This window comes from Nasonia vitripennis (genome assembly GCF_009193385.2).
Source record: "Nasonia vitripennis strain AsymCx chromosome 1 unlocalized genomic scaffold, Nvit_psr_1.1 chr1_random0005, whole genome shotgun sequence".
Classification (NCBI taxonomy): domain Eukaryota; kingdom Metazoa; phylum Arthropoda; class Insecta; order Hymenoptera; family Pteromalidae; genus Nasonia; species Nasonia vitripennis.
In genome coordinates this window covers 823178-851041 of record NW_022279591.1, presented here as the reverse complement: position 1 = coordinate 851041, position 27864 = coordinate 823178, and the positions used below count along the sequence as shown (strand labels likewise).

The 27864-nt window shown below is 39.4% G+C and overlaps 2 protein-coding genes across 11 annotated transcripts in view; one reads left to right on the top strand and one right to left on the bottom strand.

Annotated features, from left to right (window-relative positions):
- Positions 1–27864, top strand: part of LOC100114114 (potassium voltage-gated channel protein Shaker) — a 594961-nt gene that overhangs the window by 215695 nt on the left and 351402 nt on the right. The window lies entirely within an intron of this gene.
- LOC116415730 overlaps positions 17160–27864 on the bottom strand; it is a 239706-nt gene continuing 229001 nt past the window's right edge. For 2 of the 4 annotated variants that reach the window (XM_032601322.1, XM_031920786.2), the window contains one exon: positions 20718–21522. In XM_032601322.1, coding sequence (XP_032457213.1) covers positions 21288–21522 — 235 coding nt within the window. In that variant the 3' untranslated portion in view covers positions 20718–21287. Of the gene's footprint in view, positions 17554–20716; positions 21523–27864 lie in introns of those variants that run through there. The other 2 variants (XR_004345127.1, XM_032601323.1) reach the window with 2 other exon arrangements.

Below are 27864 nucleotides of genomic sequence, written 5' to 3'. Positions count from 1 at the left end.
CAGGAATACCCAGGGAGGAGGCGTTGCGCTTTTTATACATAATAGCTACAAGGCGAGTTTGTTGTGCTTATCACCAACGACGCAAGACGAAGGTAAACCAGGTATTCCTTAATATCTTATGTGTAGGGTGCAAAAGGGTCAAATGCTTCCTATTTTTGTTGCGGTTATTTATAGACCACCGGGTATCTCCTTTACGGGAAGTTCCGATTTAATTAAGCTAAAAACACACGCGGTAGATTATGACCATCGAATAATCATGGGGAATCTGCATGCGAATATGCTGTCGGCGTCTCAAGACGCGAACTTCATCAAAGACCTTGCCAACGAGTTAAATCTCAAGTTAGTTGATCATGGCGCGACTCACCACGTTGGAGAGTCTCACACATGGATTGACGTAATTCTCACTGACAACAATAAAGCAATGCTCGATGCAAACAACATGATGGCGACCTTTCCGAGCAGATACAATATCATCAATGTCACAATTAGGGCCCCAAAGTCAAGACCCCCAGTACTGAGTCCTTTCTTTTATAGAGATTTTAAAGCCGTCAGGCAAGAGAAGCTTCTGTCTCTTCTCGAGGCTTGCGACTGGTCGACCATCACTTGCCCGGACAAGACTGTCGAAAGTAAGTTAGATTCTCTTAGCCGCAACATCATGGCTGTTATCGACAGGCTTGCCCCTTTAAAACAATTTAAACCTAAAAAGAAGGGATCTCCACCATGGGTTAACGCTAAACTTAACGATCTATACAATTAGCGTGAAGCCGTTCGGCGGTGATATAGGCGGACCCGTGATGAAAGGCTGCGGTTGGAGTTCCAGTCTCTCGCTACTCGAGCAGAACAACGCACGATTGAAACGCGAGAGGCTTTTATACAGATCAGAATATTTGAGGCGTTGAATAATAACAATAACATCTGGAGAGAACTTCGAAATCTCGGGCTTTTGGCGGAGTCCAGGGAGGATCTACACGGTTTTTGCCGGATGAACTTAACACTTATTTCACTGGTGTGTCCGTTTCTCAGACGGAGCGCGATACGGACTTGCATGATATCTTAGCGACGGTCAGTGATGATGGTTTCACTTTTCGTGAAGTCACTTTTTCAGACGTGACCCTGGCTGTCACACACTTAACTTCGCAGGCTAAAGGGAAATATGGCATTCCCCAGAGTATTATTGCTAAGTCCCTTCCGGTTTTAGGTTATCACCTGGTCTCCATTTTTAACTCCTCTCTGTCTTGTAGAGTCTTTCCTGAGGTCTGGAAAAGGGCCCATTTGGTGCCTCTTAAAAAAAGGGCAATTCTATCAGCCACTTCGGACTTTCGTCCGATTGCTTTGTTGAGCTTTCTTTTCAAGGTTCTCGAAAAGATTGTCTATGAGCAGATATCCGAGTATTTAGAGTCTGAAAAGCTACTTGATTCCCGCCAAACGGGCTTTCGGATAAATTATAGCACGCAAACAGCACTGCTGAGTCTGTCAGAAGACATTAGGGCTGGTATCAACAGCAACAAGAACCTGCTCACCATTCTTCTAATGATTGATTTCAGCAAGGCGTTCGACACAATTTCGCCCTCAAAACTTATTCGTAAGCTCATCAGGTTATAGTTCTCTAGAGCTGTTCTTCTGTGGATTGCGTCGTATATTACAGGTCGTAACCAACGTGTGGTTACGAATTCGAATGGCAATTCAGATTGGCTCACTACCAATCTTGGCGTACCACAGGGCTCAGTTTTGGGGCCTCTTCTATTTAGCCTTTACATTAATGATATTCAAAACTTCCTGGCTAACTTCAAAGGCCCCGAGGGAACATTATCAGACAGTGTCGAACATTTGCTGTGTGCTGATGACCTGCAAACCTATACTCAGGTGGCAAGGGACGATCTGAGTCAGGGTGTGGACCGCATGTCGGCTGTGGCGTGTGCGGTGTCGGCATGGACATCTGAGAATGCACTTCGCCTCAATGTTGGGAAAACTAAAACTATTATTTTCGGTTTAGATTATAACATCAATAAAGTAAAAGGTCAACAGCTGCCTGGAATTGAGATCGCGGATGGCATTTTCGTTCCCTTTGTTGACGCTGTAACTAATCTCGGTGTTATAATGGATTAAAAATTAACGTGGAAATCGCAAATGGATGCGATTAGCCGAAAGGTTAATAGAGCTCTTTATGGACTCAGATCTTTCAGATCCTGTACCACCGAGACACTACGTAAGCAGCTGGCTAGCGCTCTTGTCATCTCGCACTTGGATTACTGCTCTCTTGTCTACCCCGTATCAGGTGAACTCAACACCCGACTTCAAAGATTGCAGAACTCATGTGTGAGATACATCTGTGGTGCTAAAAGGCGCGAGCATATTTCCCCATACAGGAAGGAGATAGGCTGGGTTTCGGTCTAGGCAAAAAAAGAGTATTTTGCGGCGGTACTGCTTTACAAAGCAGTTGTCACGGGACAGTCTTCGTATCTCGCTGCCCTTTTTGAGAGAAACCAGTGTAGAACCTCTTTTAGGGACTTCAAGGAACTCGTAGTTCCCGGTTCGCGTACTGACACTAAACTGAGGTCATTCAGTGCATGGGGTGCGCGTCTATGGAACTCGCTCCCTCGTAATTTAAGGAACCTTCCGTCACTAAGTCGGTTTAAAACAGCAATACACCGACACATCTATCAATGCGATGATAGTGGTGTCGTTGAATGACAAATGTAAGCTGTGATATAACTTGTAAAAAAATGTGATAAACCGTCTAGTATTGTACCTTTGTATATTGTATTGACTTTATAGATTAGCGAAAACAAAATTTATTTGTACTTATTATCGTCACGTCGTGTGAAAAATCTGTGATATGACAAAGCATAATATATTTGTGATATGTATTTTTTTTACTAGTGCAAAATAAATCTATAATAATTATAATAATAATAATAACCCTAGACATGCATACACTCATATATAAAATTATGTACAAGCGTGATGTACTGACTGACTTTGTGTTGTTAAAGTGCAATTACTCTGTAGAAAGTGTCATCGATGTGCTCAAAGTCACCAATGATAAGGTTTGCACAGGTATTTCAATCTCATCAGTATGCCAGCGCAGTCAATGTCAACCACCAAATCTTTCATAATCATGCTAGATTTATGATATTGAAGTTTGATGTCTGTTCTTTTGCATTAAGACTTGTTAAATTACTTAGAAACAGCCTACCATCTCAGTTTCCACTTAACAGTCTTGGTTCGACTTTTCACACTAAACCCTATGGCTTTGGTGACAAAAAATACAGGTGGGTCTATACATAAAAGTTGAATTCATATCAGTTAGAATAAATTCAACTCAATCTATTGCTTTAATATGCCAACACAAATTAGTTGCAAAATTTCAGCCCTCTAGGTATGATAATTCTCAAATGAGAGTGAAAATAAAATTGTGAAACAAGTAATCAAAACCAATAAAAATTTGTTTTTTAGTCGGCTTGCATACTGATGTGGTGGAAATATCTGTGCAAACCTCATCATTGGTGACTTCGAGCACATCAAGGATACTTTTTACACAGTAATTGCACTTGAACAACACAAAGTCAGTCAGTATAGCATGCTTGTACATACTGTCATGTATAAGAGTATGCATGTGTAGAGTTAGGTTTTCACTCTTAATGCGCACTTTGAAAATCATATTTCCCCTTCGAAAAACATTCTAGATGAATTTATACGGTATTTATCATTTAACATTGACTGAAACTTTAAGAACTGTAGTTCTGGTCTGCTATGCTATTCTGCTGTATCACATAGCAAACAGCCTCTACAATACGAGTCATATACTGCTAGTATGCCTATGCTGAGAGAACTTCTACTACTCGGGTTTCAGCGTAGAAACTACGCATATTTCTTGACAGATTCTGAGTTTCATTTCTAACGAGTCGCTAGGGAACGGGCCAGAACTTATCGGCCATTTGCTACCAGGGTGGTGCTTGTTGGTGTCGATCATTTAGCGCCCCACCGACCATGGTGTTTTCTAATAAGCTGTCTAAATTAAAATTAAAGTCAAATTTATTCTTGTTTATTAGGCGTAGTTCGTATATTAATAGTTAAATGAGTTTTGTTAAGTTTTGAAATCGCCTTTTTCATTGCCTCTATTGAATTTTCTTTGTTTGTCTGTTCTAAATTTGTTTCTTGATCTATTTTCTCTATATTTTTAACTATTGTTTTATTAAATGTTTCAGTATTGGGTACTGATTCTTTGTCTTCTCTTTGTGCAGTTATATTGTTTGCTGGCGGTGATCGAATTACTTTGCTACTTCTCGCAAATGGTGTTTGATCGTTGGGGATTATTATATGATCCTGCAATATAGGATTATTACGAACAACGCTCCTTTTTAATTTCTATCCTAGTAGATTTTTCCGATTGTCACTCATTTGGTGCTCTCATTTTAGTTATCTTTTTATTTATTGTAAAATTTTATACAGCGCAAATTTTTATTTTTATATCGCATACAAATCATTCGAATTTAATATCGCTGTCCTACTTATTTTACGTAAGTTTTCTTTAGACGGTTTCAGGCTTTAAACTGATTTTTCGTGATTCTAAAATCTCAAATTTATTTATTGTTATTCAATTCAGTCGTAGCGAAATGAAATAACTCTTCGGAGTAACGAAACTCAGAGTGACTTCTAAATGTATTGGACTAGCTAGGTTTAAACGCTATGTACTGACACAATAACGTTGCATGCGACACTGACGTGAATTTGAGAAGATTGATAGGAGAAACGACTTACCTTGACGAAGCTGACTTGTAGTAACCGATAGGGTGGCTCGCTCTCGTTCTGGTGCTGTAGCTCGTCTCAAATTCAACTCGTGAGATTATAAATGGTACAAGATACAAGTCCTCGACTGAGTACAACTCGTGTCTGAGGTTGAAATATGACTATGTCCAAAAACTTGGCGAACGCTCTGACTCTAAGTCCGACTACAGTAAAATATTTTAAGTCGCGAGTCGGGCAGAGCTTCGCCCTACCAGAAGAACTCCGGAATACGAAAAGATACTCCTCATTGCTCTCCATTGGTATTTATAGGGATGAGGGTAATGCATAAGCATAGGGAAGTTTCTGGCTAATCAGGATTTAGGGAGGGTGTATGTCTCAGTAGGGGTGGGCGCCGCTTTTATTAATCAGTGTCCCTCAGTGCGCGGTCCCTAGTCTGGCCAGCTGTAATGGTTTTTTTATTGTAATTTCCCTTATTGTCGTATCTATTTCCACTTATTTGGGTCGTTTGTCCGAGATTTATGGTCTCCTTATTGTCCGGTAGCTCTGGGGTGTCTCCCCTTGTTTGACCTAGTTTATTCAGGATCGTTGCCCTTTCGTATGTCGCCGCGCGTGTCAGTGGCTTGGTTGTTTTGTCGTGCTCTGCGTTGCCGACCGTTGTTGGTTCGTTGGCCTCTGTTATGCCTGCCGTGGAATATTCCCAATTACCGAGGTGAAGTACTTCGTTGGTTGAACGTGTTATCCGCGTGAGCGTTGGCCGGCCAGTCTAGGTCATAGTAGGTTGACGTGACACGGCTCTGTTGCTAGTCTCGTCTTCTGGTTCGATGGCACCTGCTGCGTATACTCTCAACTTCTTTGCCCCGCCAATATACTACCGATCGTCAATGCTTAGTCGCTCTCCTTGGCATAGCAGCGTCACAGGCTTGGGTGATGTTTTTCATCGCTTGTTAAGCTTCGCTATTTGCTGTTCCGAACAGTTGCAATTCGTCCAATGGCTTTAAAAACATCTCCTTATTGTAGTCCTGTTTTCCAGCTGACTCCATTGGTCCTTGTGCTTGCGCTTGTTTTCAGCCCTGGTTTTCTTACCTCTATTGTTATAACCTAGTGATCGCTATTTGTGTAATGTTCACTCACGGTCCAATTAATCCTTTTAGGTAATTGCTGGCAAAGGTCAGGTTCACAATAGACCTTGTGTCTCCTCTTCTGAAGGTGTTAATGCTTTTAATGGCACTCACCCCCTGTGGTATAGTTGCAATAATTACTGGTTTTCTTACTGAAGCATCCTGTACAATTCGATTTAACAGTCGTTTAAACTGTTTGAGTAGTATATTAGGTAAAGCATAGCAGCTGTATTAGGCCAACCCATATAGCCAAAATAGCCAGATCTTGACAAAAATACTACATGCAAGCTACTTATAAGGTTATTTGAAAGCCAGTTTGTAGGTGTTGTCTAATATGTTTTCCACTCACAGCTCCAATTAATCCGTTAATTATAAACAATTTAGTGTTGAAGGCGCGTTTTTGCAGTTTTTTGCGTATGAAACATTAAGAAGAAAGATTGTAGAGGATTAAATTCTAAACAAAATAAGGGGTCCAGAGATTCAATTTGCCCAGTAGCACCAGAGGAAATCTCAAATGAACAAAAAACCGCCGCCAATTCTTTGGCACGTAGCTTCCTCTAACTGAATTTATAGTTCCAATCCATATAATGTTGTTCAAATATACAGTATTGTCTTGTCTTGATCTCATGAATTATTTTAGAATTTTTTCATAAATATTCTTCGAGTTACAGAGGGTCGAGTCGTAGGTGATCCAAGCATTTTTTGCATTTTTAAAAGGTAAAAGGTAAATGCCAACTAAAACAGAACGGTTTTCATCAAAATGGCTTAACATCTTTACAAAAAGTAGATATTATCTATTTTCTATCATCATTGTTTTTTCAAAACTCTTGACTATTTAGTTAAAAAAAGCAACACACACAAAGCCATCTGCACGGACATTTTCTACATTATTAAACCATAAATGTTCTTAATACATTCTGAGCTTTAGATAACGAGTTATGAAAATTAACAAAAATAATAATGTTCAGTCATGCAGGGTAAACAGGGTGAGAGACAAAAAATTTGAATCCTTATATCTTTTAAACTAAACGATTTCATAAGCTGCAAAAAGAACCTAGCCGAGGTGTTTAAAAGATCGATATTTTCCTAAAATTTTATCTTAATGAAATCCTTTTTACTCCCATAACCGTACGAAATAGAGAACCCATTTTTAGCTCGAAACAAGTAGTTAAAATAGTTTTTAATTTTTACAGCAAGTAGATATTATTGATTTCTATTATCATAATTTTTCCAAAACGTTTGACCATTTAGTTTTAAAGATATGAATTTTTAAATAAAAAACACCTTTGTTATTATAAAAATTGAACGGAACGGTCGATCTGGAAAATCTTGCGGGAAAAAGTAGGCAATTTCATACTCTTTCAGATACACTTTTGTTACATATATTGGATACATTATGTCATAAAATAAAGTAAAAATATTTTTTCAAAAATCGAAAAATGGCTATAACATTAACATAAAATGGTCAGAATCATAAAAAAAAATATTTCTCAATTCGAAATCAGAAAGCATATATGCATGTCAAATTTTATTACGATCGGTCGCGTGGTTCCAGAATTATAATGGTATACGTACATACACACACACACAAACATACATTCATCCGCACGGACATTTTCGGAGAGTATACCAAGTCAGATTTTAGAGAGAGCTTGGACGCCTCGACAGTAATGGCGCGAGTGAAGAGGGAAGAACTGCGTAAGTCATTCATCGACGCAACGGCTGATAAAATATCGACACGCTCGATTTATACGGGCGATTATGACGCCGAACGGCTGCACCCTCTGAAGCTGTTACAACAAGAGATCGAGGCCAACGAAGTCGTGCTGATGCCGGTAATCGAGATGAACTGCGGTCAACCGGCGCAAAGATTAGGCCAACCGACAGGGCCTAATCTACAACTGCTAAACGCGATGACAATGAGAGACACGTTCGCAGAAATGCCAGTCACTGAGGAGAGTGAACAGGCACAAGCGCCAGTGTCGACGCCGGAAGACCAAGCCAGGTTAACAGCGCAAGAGGCGCAGAGTCGAGACCAGAATAGAATCGTCACGATAGAGATGCCGACAGGGAATCTGGTCATGACAGTAACCACGACAACGATGACGACGACAAGAGCGACAACGCCGACAACTACGGCGGACGAAGACCAAAGCGAGTACGTCTTTCAAAACGGAAAGTTCCGCAGTGTGAAGGTCACCGCACCACGCGCAGGCGGATTAGACACTAGATCTCAGCAAAGTGCTGCAACAACGAGCACTCGACCGCTAAACAAAGGGTACGGTGAAGACGAGCGTTGCAGCGCACAATACGCCCAGAGTCACGAAATATCAGCGCAAAATTAGGTAGCTTAGAATGACCTACTAAGTCAGTCGATAGCTGAGAATACCGCGACGATGAGGGCGCTGATGTGCAAGATGGAGGCCATGATGTCACAATGGCCGACTAACATAGTGTCTAGTACAAGGGTGGAGCCACCGGCAAAGGAGAGTAATCCACAGAACTCACCCAAAGCCGGTCATGTGAATTTTCAAAACACATACAGTACGGTGGCTGGTGGAGCCTCCAACTCTTGGATCCCAGCGAATCCTCTTTATTTGCAACTTCCAGTAGTTGCTAGGAGAAGGGGGGTGGGGGCAGGAATGCAAATGCGACGACCGCGCATACGCAAGCGCTGAGTGACAGTAGCAACTACGATGGGTCGCGAAGACAGAACAACAGACCCTTCGGTCCCGCGGTAAACAAATAGGGGATTAAGTTCACCGGGGACTCATCGTTAAGCGTCGAAAGCTTCCTACAGCGCATGGAAGGACGCAGAAGGCTGGACGACCTGTCAGACGCGCAGATGTTAGCTTCATTATAAGAGGTATTGACGGACAACTCGTACGAGTAGTTACAGAACCGGCTCTCAACAGGGAGAATGGTCCACGGCGACGGTGGCGATCATGTCCGAAGCGACCAACGAATGTCTAGTTGGGACAAACTTCGGATGCCTGTTCGGCGCAGTTCACGATCCAAATGAAAACGTCCTGTATCTGAAGAAGGATCGAAAGATTGTCCAACTTCAGGTGGCTACGATAGCTACAGCAGGGGCGATAGATATCGCCGCGGTTGGACTCGCGTACGTCAGTGACGACGAGAACGCGCAGATTCGCAAGATGCTGGACAGCATCCTGCCTAAATCCAACTGTACGATCGGACGGACGCAGTTTATTGAGCACGGAATAGACGTTGAATCGGCCAGGCCGATAAAACAGAAGTATTATTCCGTGTCGCTAAAAATAGAGGATTAGATGTATCAATAAGTACGAGAGTTGCTTGCTGCGGGAATTATCGAAGCCTCTGACAGTGCTTGGTCAAGCCCGGTAGTAACGGTGCGCAAAGCGAATGGGCAATATCGTTTTTGCGTTGAATTCCGGAAAGTTAATGCGCTGTTAAAGGCTGAAGCATATCCATTACCTAACATAGATCATATATTTTGTAAACTGCAGAAAGCGAAGTACATATCGACGTTGGTCCTTAGCAGCGCGTACCATCAAATACCGTTGATACCGGAGGCGAGACCTCTGACGGCCTTCACAGTTCCTGAGCTAGGTTTATTCCAATTCACGCGTATGCCGATTGGTTTAGCCTACGCTGAAGTGACCTTCCAGCGAATGATCGACGAAGTGATCAGCCCAGAACTCCAGCCATACGCGTACTCGTATCTCGATGATATCATCATCGCGACTGAGACTTTCGACTTGAAACAGCTGAGACGTTTCTTAGGAATGGCGTCGTTGTATTGCAAATTCTTGCAAGAATTCGCGACCTTCGCTGAGCCGCTCCATCGCCTGACGAAGAAAGGTAGAAAATACGAGTGGGGGACGGAACAGAAAGAAGCTTTCCAACAACTGAAAGCGCTGATAGCGTCTGCACCGATTCTTCATCGCCCAGATTTCGAATCACAGTTCGTGTTGCAGACGGACGCCAGTGACACCGGTCTCGGCGCGGTACTTTTCCAAGTAATCAACGGAAAAGAGCGGGTTTTGGAATTCGCTAGCCGCACAATGTCGAAAGCCGAGAGAAACTACAGTGTCACAGAGAGAGAATGTCTCGCTGTCATCTGGGCTATACGGAAGTTCAGACCGTATATTGAGGGATATCAATTTAAGGTCGTCACGGACCACAGTAGTTTGCGGTAGCTATGCAACTTGCATAATCCCACCGGACGCCTAGCAAGATGGGCGCTAGAAATGCAGGGCCACGTCTACACTGTGGAACATAGGAAAGGCCTGCTAAATGCCGTACTAGACGCATTGTCGCGTATGTACGAAGAGGACGCAGTACCAGTCGAGGCAGTCGGATGGGCAAGCGAAACCGAAGACGAATGGTACTGCAAAAAGGTCCGTGAATGACCATACAGCATGGAAAATCGTCATGCCAAAAGAAAAGCGAGCAGAGATCTTGCGAGAGTGTCACGACGAGCCATCAGCTGGTCACCAAGGGCGTGAGAAAACTTGTGCGCGCGTCGTAATGTATTATTACTGGCCCAGTATATACACCGACGTCGCTGAGTATGTTCGACGATGCTTCGTTTGTCAGCAATGCAAAGTCGAGCAGCGCTCGCCAAGCGGCCTAATCGGAAAACGGGTGATCACTCGGCTATGGCAGATCATAGCAGGGGATGTCATGGGGCCGAAACCAAAGATCGTTCGAGGAAACGAATATATTCTCATATTCGAAGACTTGTTCACCCGCTGGATAGAGTGCATTCCGATTAAGCGGGCGAACGCGAATCCTGCAGCATCTCCGAGAGCGGGTCTTCTTGCGGTACGGTGCGCCAGAGGTATTCCTGTCGGACAATTGCACAGAGTTCAAAAATAAGGCTATGGATCAATACCTCAGGGAACAAGGCGTGAGACACGAGTTGACGCCACCTTATCACCCTCAGGCGAACCCATTAGAGAGGGTAAACCGCATCATTAATAACATGGTGCGCGCGCTGATCGAGGAGAACCATAATACATGGGTCGAGCTATTGAGCTACATTGCATTCGGGTATAATACCGTACCTCATTCCTCGACGGGCGTGAGTCCATCCATATTGACGTATGGGACTCAGCCGAGGAAACCTTTTGCAGCGAGGCGCGAGCAGGACGACGTCGCAGAAGAAGAGTTGTAGCGACGCGCGATCAATGCATGGCATGATCGCATGTGGAATTTATCCCAGCTGCGCGAGCGCAAAACGCGCAAGATCGCCAGAAGCGCTACTATAACGCCAAGCGTAAACCGGCGTCATACAAAGTCGGAGACTTAGTGATGAGGCGAAATCAGGTGTTGTCTTTTGGAGCGGAGCAACGCTCCGCGAAGTTAGCACCACCATATATTGGGCCGTATAAAATAGTAGAAATACACGGCACCAATACTTATCGACTTGTCGATGAGATATGCGAGCAAGTAGATCTTGCACCAGCTGCGCAGCTGGAGCCCTTCTATTCGTCAGCGACGGACGAAGAGTCGCAGAAGAGCGAAGAAGATGGCGACGCTCAACCTCCAAGGAACGCAAGCGTACACGCGGGTGCTAGCGAAGCACCGTCACGAAGCAAACAAGACTCTGTCTGCGAACAGAGTGATATTGCGTACGAAACGAGCGAAGTCGCTGATTGTCCGAAGTAAGCGAAAAAGACGCGCGTATTCGTAATAAACCCTGCGACCAAGAAGAGAGGCTGGCCAAGGAAAAAGGTGTACACGGCTAGGCGTGTGAGACCTACGCCAGAGACTCCTAGAGTGGAGGTCAACATCGAGAAGAGGAGGCCTGGTTGTCCGAAGGGTTCGCGCAACCGCGGGCATGCATCGACACTTACTAACCCGTCGTCGTCACCGCGAAAAACGCGAAAAGGGCTGCCGACCTAAGCTAGAGGTTTTTGTCTGCTAACGTATGAATCCCGAGGAGCTGCAGGCAGCCTTCGTAAGAGTCATGGCTGCGTTGGCCAGGGAGAACGAGCGCCCTTACGTGCTGATCCATGAGGTGGGCGAAGGAGAAGACCCTTGGAGCGCCTTCCCTCCCAACGACGAGGTGGAGGCGTATTTCTTCCCCGAAGAAGAAGACGACGAAAAGGAGCGTTAGCGATACGCCGCTCCGAACCACCTGCGCTAGTTGCTGGCGAGGGCGTAACAACCGCGACGAGCGCGAGCCCATCCGCCGCGAAGTCGAGACCACGGAGACGCAAGCGCCGCCGGCTGGCAAATGTGCGCGCCTGCTCGAGGAGGGGCGAGCGGTGTTCTACGCTACAGAGGATGCGCGACGAAAAGTTGCGGAGCGCAGAAAGCGCGAGGACTGCAAGCGCTAGCTGGCAGAGGAGCGGCATCAGCGCGCTGAAGCCGAGCGAGAGGTTGTTCGGGCAGAGGCGGCTCTCGTCGGGGCGAAAGACTGCGCGCGCCGGTTCTAGGCGCCAGGGCGAACAAGCACGCCGGAGACGGAGAGGCGTCCGCGCGCGAAGAACGTGGCGCGCACATCAATCTCTGGGGCGTCGGAGAAGACATCCCAGAAATCGTGCTCCGTCTGTGGACACCCCAATGTATCGCGCAGCAACAAGTGCCCAAATGTTCGGCTACGCAAGGCTAAATAAAGCCCAGTAATGGTAGTTACCGTAATAATGTGTTTTTTTATCGCCCCAGCATCCCCAGATTCCTGATCGCGGACGCAATGCACGACGCTTCGGTTCGTTTCAATTTTTATCATAAAAAAAGTGATTTTAAAAAAATTTTAATATCTCCAAAACTAAATCGTCAAACGTTTTGAAAAAATGTATGACAATAGAAAACGATAATATCTATTTGCTGTGAAAATTTTAAACCATTTTGATGACTAGTTTTTAAGCTAAAAATCGAAACCAGAAAATAGTGGGTTTTCTATGTTGTACGATAATGGGAGTAAAAAAGCTTTGATTAAGTTTAAATTTTGGGAAAATATCGATCATTTGATCACCTTGGCTAAGTTCTTTTTGCTGTTTATAAAACCGTTTAGTTTAAAAGATATTAGGATTCAAATTCTTTGTCTCTCATCCTGTATACCCTGTATAGCAGAAATAACTATTTCTGTTAAACCTTGTAACTCGCTAATTAAAGTTTAGAATGTTTTAAGATAATTCATGATTTTATGAGATTCTGAGGACCATATAGTATCTAAAATATTGAGGTTTAAATTTCTTTATGAAAATTATATGATTTGATATTGTGTCGGGTGCTCCTTATGTAAAATAATTAAGATTGAAAGTAAAATATTTAAAAACATTAATATACTGTATATTTGAAAAATATTTTATCTATTTGAACTATAAATTTTGTTGGAGGTAGCTACGTGCTAAAGAATTAGCAGCGGTTTTCCTCCTAGAGGAAGCTTTGTAATAGTAAAATTTTGAGTTTCGTCAAAACTTCTAGAAAATACTTTTTGGCGTGTTAGTAGTTCGAATCAAGTGTTTTTAGAAAATGTATGTATGGATGTGTGTGTGTGTGTGCGTGTGTGTGGATGTGTGTGTGGATGTGTGTGTGTGTGTGTGTATTTGTATGTATAACGTAATATTTCTGGAACCACTTCGTCAATATCATTAAAATTTCACATGTATACAATATCATTAAAATTTCAATTTCACATCTATTTTTGGATTCTGAATTTAGGAAAAATAGTTAATTTTTTAACTATTTTTTTGGCCATTTTTTGATTTTTGAAAAACACTATTTTGCGTTTTTTTCAATCATCCCATTATTACAAACAATTCAGCTAAAATGCATTTCAAAGAGAATAAAATTAACTACTTTTTCTTGTTCGAAACTCGGATCGACCGCTTTATTCGGCAGATAAAATGAAAAAGGGGAATTTTTTTAAATTCATATTTCTGAAACTAAACATCATAACCTCACGAAAAAAATCAGTACTCTAGTCAACATCCTATCCTGGATTTATAATACTCCCATGTGTGTCGGTACGCTATTACAATAGCTTCTGAATGTCATGCAGACTGTTTTATCTACATTCAGTGATATTTATTCACCGCCAGACAGCTATTTATCACCAATAGAAATTTATTTCTCTTTCTGACTCGAATCTTCACTTATAGTGTCTAAATATTCAAAAGTAACCATTTTATCTATTTAAATTTTTACCTCTTATAAGTCTTGAGCCTTTTAGGTTTGATTGAATTTGCGTAGAGAACGATAGTCTACTTGTTGCAGAATTCCGTCGACCTCGTTGTTGAATTCCAGCTTTGATTCGATCTTGATTTTTCTTGTTTATTTTGATTTCCGTTTATTTGCAATTCCATCATTATCCTTAAGATCATCTCTAACACCTATAGTGGTAAGGGCAACAGCGCGAACTCTTGTAATCCAGCAGTGGCGACAGTGCGATCTGACGCATCGCCACCGACGAGGACGTCAGTGCGATCCCGTGCCCCTGCAGCATCTGCAGCAGCTGCATAAGCACCATCCGGCGTACCCCTGGCGAGGATGACTGTCTGATCCCGCATCCCTACAGAAGCAGCATCGGTGCATTCTCGTGCACCACCACCAGCAAAGACGAATACGGGATCACGTGCCTTTGCAACCACACTATCTCACATTCCCATAGCGACAACATATTCTTGCATCTCTCAAACGACATCGACAGAAAGATTTCTGTCACCACCAGCAGGGAGGATATCTACACGACCTCACGTCTTTCCAACAGCAACCGATACAGTGCCGTTTTATACGCCTTTGAAAACAACTATGCGGCGGACTTCAGAGCTTTCACGAGCGACGACAACGACGATACAACCTACTCTACCAACCAAAGAAGAGTACCTCGAAATAGAACCAAGTGAACATTTTTTAGGAATGTCCAATATGCCGGCTGCGGTGAACCAGCCGGAGGAAGCCGAACCTTGTGCGCGTGCTTTTCATCGTCGCCAGCTTGCAGCGGGTAACCTCTTGCCTTCGCTAACGGTTCCAGCGGATTAACCAGAGGAAACTGCGTTTTGCGCGGGTGCCTCTCGTCGTCGCTTGCAGCCGTCAGCGGTTAACCTCCCATCTTCGTCAGCGGCTCAAACGGATTAGTCAGAGGAAGCTGTACGCCGTACGGGCCCGCTTCGATGTCGCCTGCAGCCTGCAACAGGTAACCTCCTGCCTTTGCTACCAGCGTTTTGAGCAGACCAGCTGGAGGAACAGTACCTCCAGTGTAAGCGGAGCAACCGCCAGAAACTGCGTCTTGTGTGCGTGCCGTTCGCCGTCTCCAGCCCGCAGCAGCGGTTCTAGCGGACTTTCTGCAGCCTAGATGATACACTATCATACTGTTTAGTTTAAAATTTGTTCTTTAATAGATTGTTTTATTTCTCCCAGTTCTTTGACTAGCTGCTTCAGATTTTCAGCATTCAGCTTTCAGTATGTTAAACTTCTCAGTAATATCACAATCCAGTAGATCTTGTGCTGAACTTCTTACTTTCATTAAGAGTTCTTTTCTTACTTCTTCGAATTTTTTTAATTTTATTTATGCAACTAACACTTTTGCTAACTTATTTATGCTGTTGTTCTTAATTTTTAAGATTAGGTCCTTGTAGCTATGTTCTGGGAAGACAATTAGGTTGTTACTCATTTACCTGTAATTTGTTTCTTTCTGCGCTAAGTAGCTCGGGTGATACGCTGCATCGCAGATAATACAAATGACTAGCATAAAAACACAGATATATAGGTTGTCTCTCTTGGATTTATTTATAAAACTAATAAATCCAAAAAACTATCATCTGATTTTATATTTTAGAATATTTAATCATACAAGTGATGTTATTAATTATTTTCAAGGATTAAAATAATATAAATATAAAAAGAAAGTGGTTCGCTTGCGCTGTCATCAAAGATAATCCTATAGCAAAATGCCGAGATATTGCCAATTAGTGTACATCGTCACCGCTTCCAGCAAAAATTATTACATGTGAAACTGCTGATTTCCGTCCCAGTCGTAAAGACTAGTACATTTCAAGATTTTGCCGTGAATACGCACAATGTAAGAAAACACTAGCGATTTTGAGGTTTTATTTTTGAAAAATTGTTCTAATTACAAACATTCTAATTACAACAATATTAGTTTGAGCCGTCTAACGTGATAATATGAAATGTTTTACTTTTCTGCGCGAATAATAAAATGTGCTATTGCTTACCCATCTAAGTGGATTCAAAGGAATCTTTGAAGTATATCGAGGCGATTAGAGAATAATGCAGATCTGCAGATGACATGATTATCTTTGTCAAATGTAAAAGGTGAATCCAATTAAGTTATGTTTTTTTCATGTAAAAAAAATTTAGCGAAATATAATTTCCGCATTCAGCGCCAGTTGTCGTTAATTTTCGTAATAGTTTATTACGATACGAGTGCACGAAGTAGGCGATTTTCGCACGAGCGAAAAGAAAAAAGCCAGTGTGATGATCACCTACGCGCACGAGTATCGTATGCTATTTTTTGACTTGAGTATGCGAATCTACGTTCTTAACAGATGAGCGTGCGTGAAATTTAGAATTCCAAGCCCGCTACGCAGCTAGGAAAAATCGAATTTTTGACACGGAGAGTCAAAAAATGTTCTTTTAACACTTTAATAGTAATGGCAATAATAATAATTAATAATAATAATAACAGTAAATAAAATAATATATCATCTTATTGACTGTATAAGGAAGGACCGCACAATTTAAAATCATTCCCATGCATGATTAAATTTAAAATTATTGATATATCCAGCTCTACAGGGTAATACGCTATACAGTTCCTTCACTTGTCTGGACTGCAATCATTGCAGTTGTGTGTGTTATGTGGAGTTTTATCCGGTGAAGTAATTGGTAACGAAATTGTTCATTTTAAAAAAAGAATTTACTCCGTTTTACTAAAGCACGACCATGATTAAAAAGTTACATACATAGGTGTGTTACGTGATTTCAGTAATTTAAAAAGTCGCAGAAGCGGCGACTTCAAATTATACAAGTCTGACAATGTAAAAATTAAATTACTAAATGCTGAGGCTGATGAATACATAGTTTTTGTTAATCTTTCGTATGACCAACCAGAAATAATATATGCTATATGTTACAAAACAATAAGAGTAAATAATAGTATATTGTGTACCAATAAGGGCATAAAGTGGGCTTTTTGTACTGCAACCACACGAGGTCAAAAAACTCACTTACCCCTTGCTGCACACCATATTTTATATGAGGTGTAGACGTTTTTTAAAGACTGCTTAGTTCTATGAAGTAGGCAAAAAAATTGTTTAGCCCCCTACATTAATATGGTAGCTCGTCCGTCAAAAAGAGACTTTAGTCCTAATTAATAGATACAAAAAACGCGGAAATAATTCGTGTCTTACAAAAAAGATACATTCGTGTGTTACAAATACAGTTCATTTTTCATCAACATTATACAAGCAGCTCCCCTCTTTCCTACTAAACACGCATCTGCCTTCATTGTCAATTGCACAGGACAATAAAGTGATGCGTATATAAGTATTTTGGCGAGTATTCACTCGCAAACCCTGAGTGCATAATCTGGTGAAACGGCACATACCTCTTTGCAGTTGGTTGTTTTTGTGTATGGAAAAGTAACGTGGTTGACGCGGAGCGCGACGTCCCTCTTCGAGCGCCGTTACATCAACCCATGAAAGCTGCATTATGTTTTTCAATTTTACTGAAAAATTAGAATGAATAGATAATTAGAGCTTAAACAGATGATTCATAATTGTAAATACACAAATTAGTAAAATTAAAAAACCGCTGCCAATTCTTTGGCATGTAGCTTCCTTCAACATTATGTATTGCTTTAATATAAAAATTATCTTACTTCATATATATTTCTATAAAGTTTTTGTACTTTTTCGTTTGATAGATAAAATTATTTCTAATAAATTGCATAAACATAATCAATTATAATTCTCTCTCTCTCTTTCTTTCGCATAGCTATAATGGTTAAACTGATCTCCAAGAGTCATCATCGTCTCTTTTTTACCTGACACTCTATTTACTATCTTATTTATTTGTAAATAGGGTGTTAGTTTTATTAGTTGATATATTATCTCTGCCATTATGTTTCATTTTCTTACACACTTTAATAAAATATATTTTATGTAATCTTTGTAATAATTACATTTTGATGATATCGTTTCATCTCGGCGCGTTTTTTTTTTGGAAGGAAATGTAACAGTTTTCCTTTCTCAACATTTTTCTATTAACTAAACTCAAATTATTTTCAATTTTCTTTTACATTTCCTTAAAACAATGTTTTATATCTCATCATTTAATGAGATTTACATATAAAAGTGTTAAAATGAATTATATAAAACTTTGTTTAACGTGGTATCCCCAATCGCATAATATTTTCTAAATGAATTAACCAATAGTATGGAAAAGTAATACTTTCCACCCGATTTACATCAATTTAATAGAATATTTTTAGTGTAATAGAACAAAAAAAACGTAATATAATGGACAATATTATGCAAAAAGGCCCAATCCACTTTTTTTTGATCAATTAAAATCATTTCTCAATTGTTGATAGATACATATTATTTAATGAATTATATTTCGTTTAATAAAAGAAGATAAGCATCTTTGCTGTACTTAGGCCAATTTTGTTTTATTACATTTAAGTCGTTGACCCTTATCCATTTATTATTTTTCCGTAACATGTTCGTATAATGTCCTGAATTGATATTATTATCATGGTGGAATATTGCATTTGTAATTTGAACTGCGAGATTTCATTTCCAGCCACGAAAACCATGAGATTTCACGTCTTTGCCACGAAGAGCATTAAATTTCAATAGTTGACGCGAAGAATATAAGATTTCACATTTTCGCCACGAAAACTAACGGATTTCACGTTTTTGCCACGAAGACTAACAAATTTCATATTCTGATAAAATCTATGAACATCATAGTGCATACAATAAAATCTAAAAAGGGTTCAAATGAATAATAAAATAGTGATCGAAGAATCGCCATGAAAAAACACACATGCGTAACTGAAAATCTTGTTTTTAACGAATTGGTAAAACAGAAAAACAGAAAAAAATGAGCCTATGTATAGATTAAAATCCATTCAATAGAAGCTGAGATCGAAGCGATGCAGTTTTCAGTTATATAGAGTATACAGGGTGAGAAACAAAATTTTGAAGCTTAATATCTTTGAAACTAACTGGTTTCATAAACAACCCAAGGAAAGGGATCAAGGTGCTATATAATGCTAACTTAATCCAAAATTTCAAATGGATTATTGCCTTTTTATTCCAATTATCGCGTCCCATAGAAAAAAGACTTTTTTCAGTTTTTGATTTTTTTCTCCGGATCTGCTCCATAAAATGACTTAATATTAAAGTGATATATAGTTATAATTACCTTCAATAATCATTGTTAAGTAGGAATTTTTACTGCCCTTTTAACTAATAATCCCCGGGAACATGAACCAACCAGCCCCCTATACAGGAGACACCAACACAACCTGTTAGCTGCCTCGGCTCGACTGTTTGTTTCAATTTGAATATTGACGACAGTGATTGAATATATTTAGTATATTTCACTTACTTTGTTTCGTAGAGGTAGATGGCTATTGAGTTGACTTAAGACAATACCACACTATCTCCAAAATCCGGAATGATCCGTTCTCTAAAAACCACTTGGGATTGGGTTTGGCAAAATAATCAGACGTGACGTCAAATTAATTAACACTCAATGCGGTAGATCTTCTTTCTCTGGATTTTATTTTCGTGATTTGAATATATTGGTGTACATAAATTTTGACGTATGCTTCTAAATTAAACTTTGACTATGACGATTAACCAAAACTCAAATTGAAACTCTATTATAGAACTCAATGTAACACTCAATATAATACTCAAAAATGAATAAAATGCGTCCTTACTCTTCGATCGCACACACTGGAATGGAGATTCGGGGGAGGTGGTACTACAGAGAGATTCGAGGCTTTCTCCCACGCAGGGTGCTTACTTCTCGTCTCTTCGCACTTCAGCCTAGCCGCGCTCTCTTTCTTACTTATTAGGCCTTATGGGCCTAAGCTACGGTCAACGGCTAAACTGCAGCGTCGACTGTGCACGCGCGCTTTCACCCGAGGGAGGAGAAGTTTGTTTTTGGTTTAGGGTTACTTCTTGCGCTCGTTAAGCGTCAAAGTTTCTGGATTTTTTCTTACTGTCTTTATTTTTCTTGATTTAATATTTCTGAATATTTATGCAGAAACTTCGTTACTTAACAATCATATAATTTTTTAGAAAGATTCGACATTTACTTTTCGAGTTATAACGGTTTCAAAAAATTGCACTTTATGGTGTATAATAAATGAACCACGAACGATAATATGAATTCTCCGCGGTAAAAAGATAAAAAAAAGGGTAAAAAAAATTTTGAAGCTTATTTGAAACTAACTAATATAAAGTTTCCGCGGTAAAAAGATACGTAATTTTATTCTCTTTCATGTGCATATTAAGCAATTTACTTTTATAAACTTTTTCAATAACTTTACTGGAAAAAACTGGATTCTTAAAACTAAAAAATCGCTATAAAAAAAACGCGCCTACAAAATGTAAAACGGACTATTTTCCCATCATGTTATAGTAAAAACGAAGAAAATGAGAGTTGGTGGATTAAAATCCACTGAGTAGAAGCTGAGATACAGATGTCTACGAACGAATACACATACACACACACACACACACACACACATACAAGGATTCCTTAGGAAGGAAGTAATTTTATTCATTGTGAATTGATTTATTATTACAAAAGTTGTCTGGATATTAACATAAAATTTGTTACTTTTTGAAGTGTTTAGACAATTTTTGATGATTATTTTCAGAAAACTTTTTTAAATAATGTTTTTAAAGATAGAACAAATTCAGCGTAGTTTGATCACTTTCTAGACAGCAGAAGCATTCACTTGTAAAAAAAATGCGAGCTTCCGTACCCCTCATGGGCAAGAAAGAATAACCGCTATCTAAAAAGTGATGAAACTGCAAATAATCGTTTAAATACACCTTTAAGACCACTCATATTGTATGTGTTGTATCGCGACTAAACCATGACTTACATAATCCTGGAGGATTCCCATCGGCGTAAAGAGCTGCATAGCTTCTTCGATATTAGAGATTGCCTGATAAGTGGAGTCCATTTTAATGTTTTTGATTTCTTTTTGTACACGATTCAAGAATGTCTGGTCATACAGACATATGTGAATGTTTTCATTGTTGTCTCTTAAAACTGTTATTGTCAAATCGCCACTGCGATACTGCAGTAGCAAGACATTCGCAGGATCAGCCAATTGATTTGAGAAAGCTTGCAAGCTTTTAGGATTGGCAGGAACAACTTGTCTTCTCCAATTCTTGATACTTGGAAGTATCTTGGGGTATGGTACTTTCATAGCACCAACCGGATACTGCAATAGTGCAATTGTGTATAAGCATCTCTTGGCGACATTCTACCTGTCTGTATTTCATGCTTAAGTGCATCTCTTAATCTTGCTACGCCCATAGCATATGGATCGGGCACACATGCAGCACTGTGTGGATTTGCTGGATTAATAACGTCCAGGTTTGCAGTTTCCAACGTTGCTGTAGCAAAGCATGATGCTACATTTTTGCATCTCAAATAGCTGCAAATTATAGAAAAAAATATTAGAAAGATTTTATGAAAAAGGTCAACATGTGGTTTTCTCTAGCAGGATAATTTAATGATATAAAATTGTTCTGTTGCTCAAAAGCATTGAACATCAAGCAGCTGGAAGGTGATTTTTGTATGTCTGGCTTTTCCAGGAAAGACACTTGCTTACAATGCCAGTTAATAAAAGTTAAGCTAATGAATAAATTAGGCTTCGACAACAGAGACAGAGATTGAAAAACTAAATGTAATTGATTGACTGGGTGGAATTATCAAACCTGATAGTTATACTCTCCAAAGCAACATAAAAAACTCTTTCTAGTTGTAGGCATCGTTGTGAGCTCCTATTTTCAATAATTAAACGGCACATTTGTTGATAGCGTAAAGTCACTTTAATAAAATACGCAGGTCGTACAGGCACTTGGTAGCCACTGATAGTTTTTCTTGCATTGTTTCAGATAATAACATGTAACCTGCGACCCGAAAATACGTCGCGCCATATTGTATCGCAGTAAGACTACATAAATTTTTTCCTAATCTTGTATTTTCACCCGTGAGATTTAAAAGGCGGTACTTACTACAGCATTTTCCGAAAATTAGTCTCACATTGCATTGTTGTTCAATATCGCCAAGAATAAAAAAAATTATATTGCTAACGACGCCATTTTTTTACAATAAACACAAAAATAATTTTGCAAGATGCTATGATTTTTATTTGTAACAAACAAAAAAAATCACTGTCACCCGAAACGAATTCGTTTCGCGCAACGCCGACTTTTAGCGGGTTTAATGATCTAAAAGTTCATCGTTGTTCCACAGCGCTATTTTCATTATTTTTTAAGAAATCATTAAAAAACGCTGTAAGCGATTTCATTATTAACGACTGCAATTATTTTCTAAGAATCGCGTGAAAAGTAACCTGTAAGACGATTTGTGGCAAACAAAAAACATAACTTTCACTCTAAACGAATATATGTTTCTTTTGAACATGTGCATACGAACAATAAATTGCATTTCGTGAGATAATTTGTACCGTAGAACGCCGTCTTTTAGCGTGTTTTTAGGTATGATGGCGGTACAAAAGTGCCTTGACCATGTGAACTTGTAAATCGACACGAGCTTAACAAAGCAAAAATGCCACCACACGAAATTAAATCATTGAAAAATATCCGGCGAAAAGAAGCGAGAAAGTTTATGATAAAATAATTATTTCTTACATCTTATCAGCCGTCCTTCGATTAACCATGCAGATGTGGCCGTTGAGTATTCGTTGGTGAAGTCGAATCATTCAATTTCGTCGTACTCGGTCCATGGTGATCGAAGGATGTCCTCCTCATTCAACGGTTGTTGCTTTTTTAAAACGGCGTGTCCCGCTCGCGAGCAATAGTGTGACATGAGATAGCAGAGGAAGCCAGCTTGTCAATTGTTCTCAGAGTGGGGGAAAGGGCCAGTTGTTTTATAATAGCTCTCTCATAGCTGGCATATAGCTTACACCGTACGATCGGGTGACCATGCGCTGCTGATACGACAATGCGCAGTAGCGGAGAGGGCGCGAACGACTATTATTGTAGATGGCGACGCTGCTGAATACGCGCCGGCATTTGAATTTCTTCCCAGCAATAATGAACGCAGAATAAAGCTCACAAAACGTCAGCTTAATTTGCACATTTTTCGTCTTAACTCTCAGGTACTTCTCAGATACTACTCAGGTAACTCAGTCAAAAATAAAATCCGCTTTTCTGAAATAAAATCGTGTACGCGAAATAAAGTACGCTACACCGGAAAATATTTCGCATGCGCTACAAAGCTTTTCGCGTAAGTTACAGAGCTAATAATCTTTTTCTTGGCCAGCCCGCTTTTAGAGTGGTCTTTGTACCAGAGCATCGAGTATCGCAACAAACGTTACTTTTTGTTCTTCCTATTATGAGCGTGCGTATACAATGCTAACACTACAAAGGCCTTGTATCATCGACTGCTTTTATTGGTAGAATTCCTGTATTCTTGTACTTATTTGCCATGGTAAGTCAAAAGTTTTAAGTTTACCCAGATTTTCTTAAACGATTATTCTAACTTAAATATTTATTTACAGGTGGTACAGCTGAATTCGAACGAGGATGAGCAAACTCTAGCGCTCTCGGTAGTCTTGCACTTGGCTTGCAGCGACTTGAAAATGTTAAATCATTACTGAACCGAGGGAGGCGTTTCTCTTTTTTTAAAAGTTTTGGAATCACCTCGTTGCTACGCCGGCAAGCATATGTTCAAGGCGATACTTGACGCATCATGTGATTGTCCGATCCTCGTCAAGGATGTAGGTACAAAGAACCACCTAATGTTGCAGTACAGCGAAGCGGTTATTATCGATTCCAAACTGATCAAATCCGCGCTTGAGGCGTGGAGAACTTGGGCTGCGTACGACGCACTGAATCTATTAATTCAGAGAATGTTGTTTCTATTGAAGGATTAGCATCCAAAACGGCAGTTCAACGCTTCTCAACTGAATCGTATTCGGATTGTTGATACGATACTCGTTATGTGTAAGGAACACTTTATGAACGAAGAGGTCAACGTATCATTGGATTCCTCTACAGGTAGTGCCGTAGTATACAACTGATTCGTTCGCTTATGGGCGCTCGACCAGAGTTTCCTCATTCAATCTCGATCACGGATTACCTAGTGCTCGTTCATCAGGCTTCCGAAACGTACTCACTCCAGGCATAACATGTAATTTTTACTGACACCCTTGGAAGAGGCAAAATCGTATTCTGGAAAGAGCCTTCTTGGCAGCTCGTCCAACGAGTCCATCAGTAGTACTGTTACGTCGTACGACATATGCTTACTATTAGTAATATTTCTTTATGATTTGAACAATTCGATATGGCCTAAATTAAATAAAAACTGCTGCATCTCAATCTTCCAATGCGTCAGTGTCGCTTATGAGTTGATTTCGCAAAATGCAAAATAATCACTTTTGTAATACGATTTCGATTTACCTTGCGAATCAGCGAAATGATAAATCAGCAATTCGTGACGTTGTAAGCGAGCGCTACTTTTTATGTATACATTTTCCGTAATTTTAAGTTTGTAAATATTGCAAAAATTATACTACGAACGAAGGTTTTAAAAAGCCTTATACGCACTCAAACGAGCAGTTTATCGTCGTCAGTCACGAGCTCCGTATCGCACCGGTCCGACAATCGGTGACAATTATTTTAAAACTTAAAGCCGCCTAGCCGCAATTATATATTTCTTACAAAGTCTAAATATACAGATTTTATAAACTACAAGTCTTAGTTCTTTTAAATTAAGTGAGAATATTATTTTACATTGAAACGAGATTTATTATTTACTTCCACTTCTAAAAATTATATGAATAAACGATCGGTTTACCGTAATAGAGATCTTGTGAGTTATATTCATTTACGAGAAAATCCAAACTACCCAGTGCGAGTCTACAGCTGCAATCTACTCAACTAGTACACGGTTCAACGTAAAGGTAAGTTTCTCATTTATTTTACTAACAGTGAGAGTGTTAGGCGCGAATTAACAATTTCTTACAGCCTCGCCACTACACATATCATTACGTTCCTATCTATTCAATTTGGGATAGTCAGGACGTAACAGTATCATTGTCAATAAGAAATTAAACAAAGCCATGACAAACGTACGAATACAGAAAATACAAGCGCTCAGGGATCGAAACGTAGATGACGTCGTCCCAGGGAGAAGATAGAGCGCCAGCGAAGATTCAGGTATCGCCGCGAGTAAAGGCTCAAACAAGCAAACGAATGAAATACAATCGGCCTGGTCCTATTAAAAAAAGTCTGTCAAGGTTTGTGTGCGAATGCTTACTATTGCTCGTCAGAGACGCTCTCCGAGTTCTACCCGATAGTCAAGTTGGATCTATTCTGAAGCACGTTCTTCAAGTCGAGCTACTGGCAGTTCTGTCAAACAACCCCGGCGCCAGAGTTCAAACAACTTTGATCAAAGTCATACAAGTGTACTTACAACGGGCCACCAACGAAGAAGTGAACCGGTTCATCAAGTAAAATTACTTCGTGTATCTTGCTAATCAGATCTCGTTGTACGCGGGTATCGAACCATTGGTCGTTACTTTAGAAAACCTGGCTTTGAAAGGTCCAAGTCTCGCTGCGATGCCGCCTATTTTGACGATGATTCCAAGGGCTGCCGATACCGATTTGAACGTCGACAGACCTCTAGTTGCTTTTCTCACCGACCTAGTCACCAGAAATCCAAACGCTTTGAGAATTTTACTTGTACAAGGCTTACTGAAATCTCTCAGTCAGGGACTGCTGAATGCTGCTTATATAAGTCTGTTCGATTCCTTGTTTCAACATTACATTGCGTATTAACAATTCCATTTTATTTGCAACACTCCTTTTTCCTTTATCATACCACCGCGGTGCGGAAGTGCCTAAAAGTTTTGTCAGCGAAAAATGTGTGAAATGCGACATCTCACGCAATGTTTGACCGATCAGTCTACATTTCACGAGTCTCCTCTCGTAAAAACTAAAAATCTAATTTTTTTCATTTATTTTTAAATGCAGGCACAATTTGTGCAATTTTTGCGTGTATTTTTTAATAAAATAAATGTTGGTGTTACACGGTTATCTCTGAGAGACTTTAGTCGATCGGGCTAAAAATTTTTGTGCAAACTCCCCTCACTACCAGAACCTTATGGTTTTATTTTCAAATTAATCTCGCACATATACGCAGAATCTGATTATCTTCAAAAATCTCTAAAAACGGTTGTTGGCTGTAACTCGAATCCTAAGCATTATACCCTTAAATTGACAAAAAATAAAAACTCCAATTTTTTGTTTATATTTTTCCGAAATTGTTTGAAAAATTTAAAAAAATTGTTAAATATATTAAGATATAATGTAAAAAAGAAGAAATGTCATACCTGATAATAAGGCAAATATACATTGTTTCATCTTTTTTACATTATACCTGAATATATTTAATAATTTAATTAATTTTCTAAACAATTTCGGAAAAATATAAACAAAAAATTGGATTTTTTTATCGTCGTCCAGAAAGTTATTCGAATAAGTGGTCAAATTTTCCACAATATTTATACCTTACATCCAGACGAAAACGAAGCCAGAAGATATAAGCAACTATACATCATTGACAAAGAAATCGCCTCGCAATCACGATTACAAACTAATGTGTCATGTTCTTTAATGCTATAATAGGAATTAGATTTCTGTCGACAAGTAAACATGTACGCTAAATTATACAAAATAATGCACGAAGTCGAAATAAAAGAACCAAATTGTTTAAAAAACAACAACTTTGAGTTTAATAGTAAAGATATTATAATGTATTTACTATGCAATTCTAATCATGATAAACGTAGATACAACGCAGCTAAATATGATGAAGTAGCTGTGGTATTTGTAAGTAAAAATAGTCAGCCACCAGAGGATCGAGATGTATGTATGTATTCAAAACATAGCGCACTTTATAATATACCGTACATTAGAAAACATGTAGTTCCTATGTCATATCCACTTATGTATCCTAATGTAGGTTTTAGATAGATGCCCAATATGAAATATATAAATAACAAAAACAATATTCCAATGCTAATTTTAGTATTATAAATTCCAATGCTAATTTTAGTGTTATAAATTCAGCATTAGAAACGATTTCAATCTTTACTTAGATTTAAAAAATTAACTCAACAATACATTGTTGATGCTTGGGAAAAAGTTAAAGCTTCACGATTATTTTTTTTAAATAAAAATCAACACTAATTGAGGATAAATTTATTAAGTGTCATACATCATTTAAAAAATAAAAGTAACCATGACAACGTAAAAATTGGAAAGATAATTAAATTACCTTCAACATTTTCGAAAAGTCAACGATCGTTTCAATAAAAACAATATAGCTGATAATCGATTTGTAGTTCCATACAATCTGTATTGATGGTTAAATTTTAATTGTCATGTTAATGTTGAAGTATGTACAACTATTAAATAAGTCAAATATTTATTTAAAGATAATTATAAGGGGCATCTCACCTTAGCTGCCTTAAGAACAAGAATGAAAACTTTAAATTCATTGGTAATACTTATAGTATGCTCTGAACTCAGTGATCGGAACATAACCTCAAAAATTGATGAGGATGTCCTGAGTGAGTCAGCATCACTTTTAATTGCACAGATTAAACTAAAAAAATCAGAAGATGTGAGGAATGACCTTCTGGCAGAAACTAGTAACAAGACTCAAGACTTGCAAGAAACTGATTCCATAGATGAAAGTGATCTTGAACTGCTGAAAACGGAAAACATGCTGTTAAGGAGAT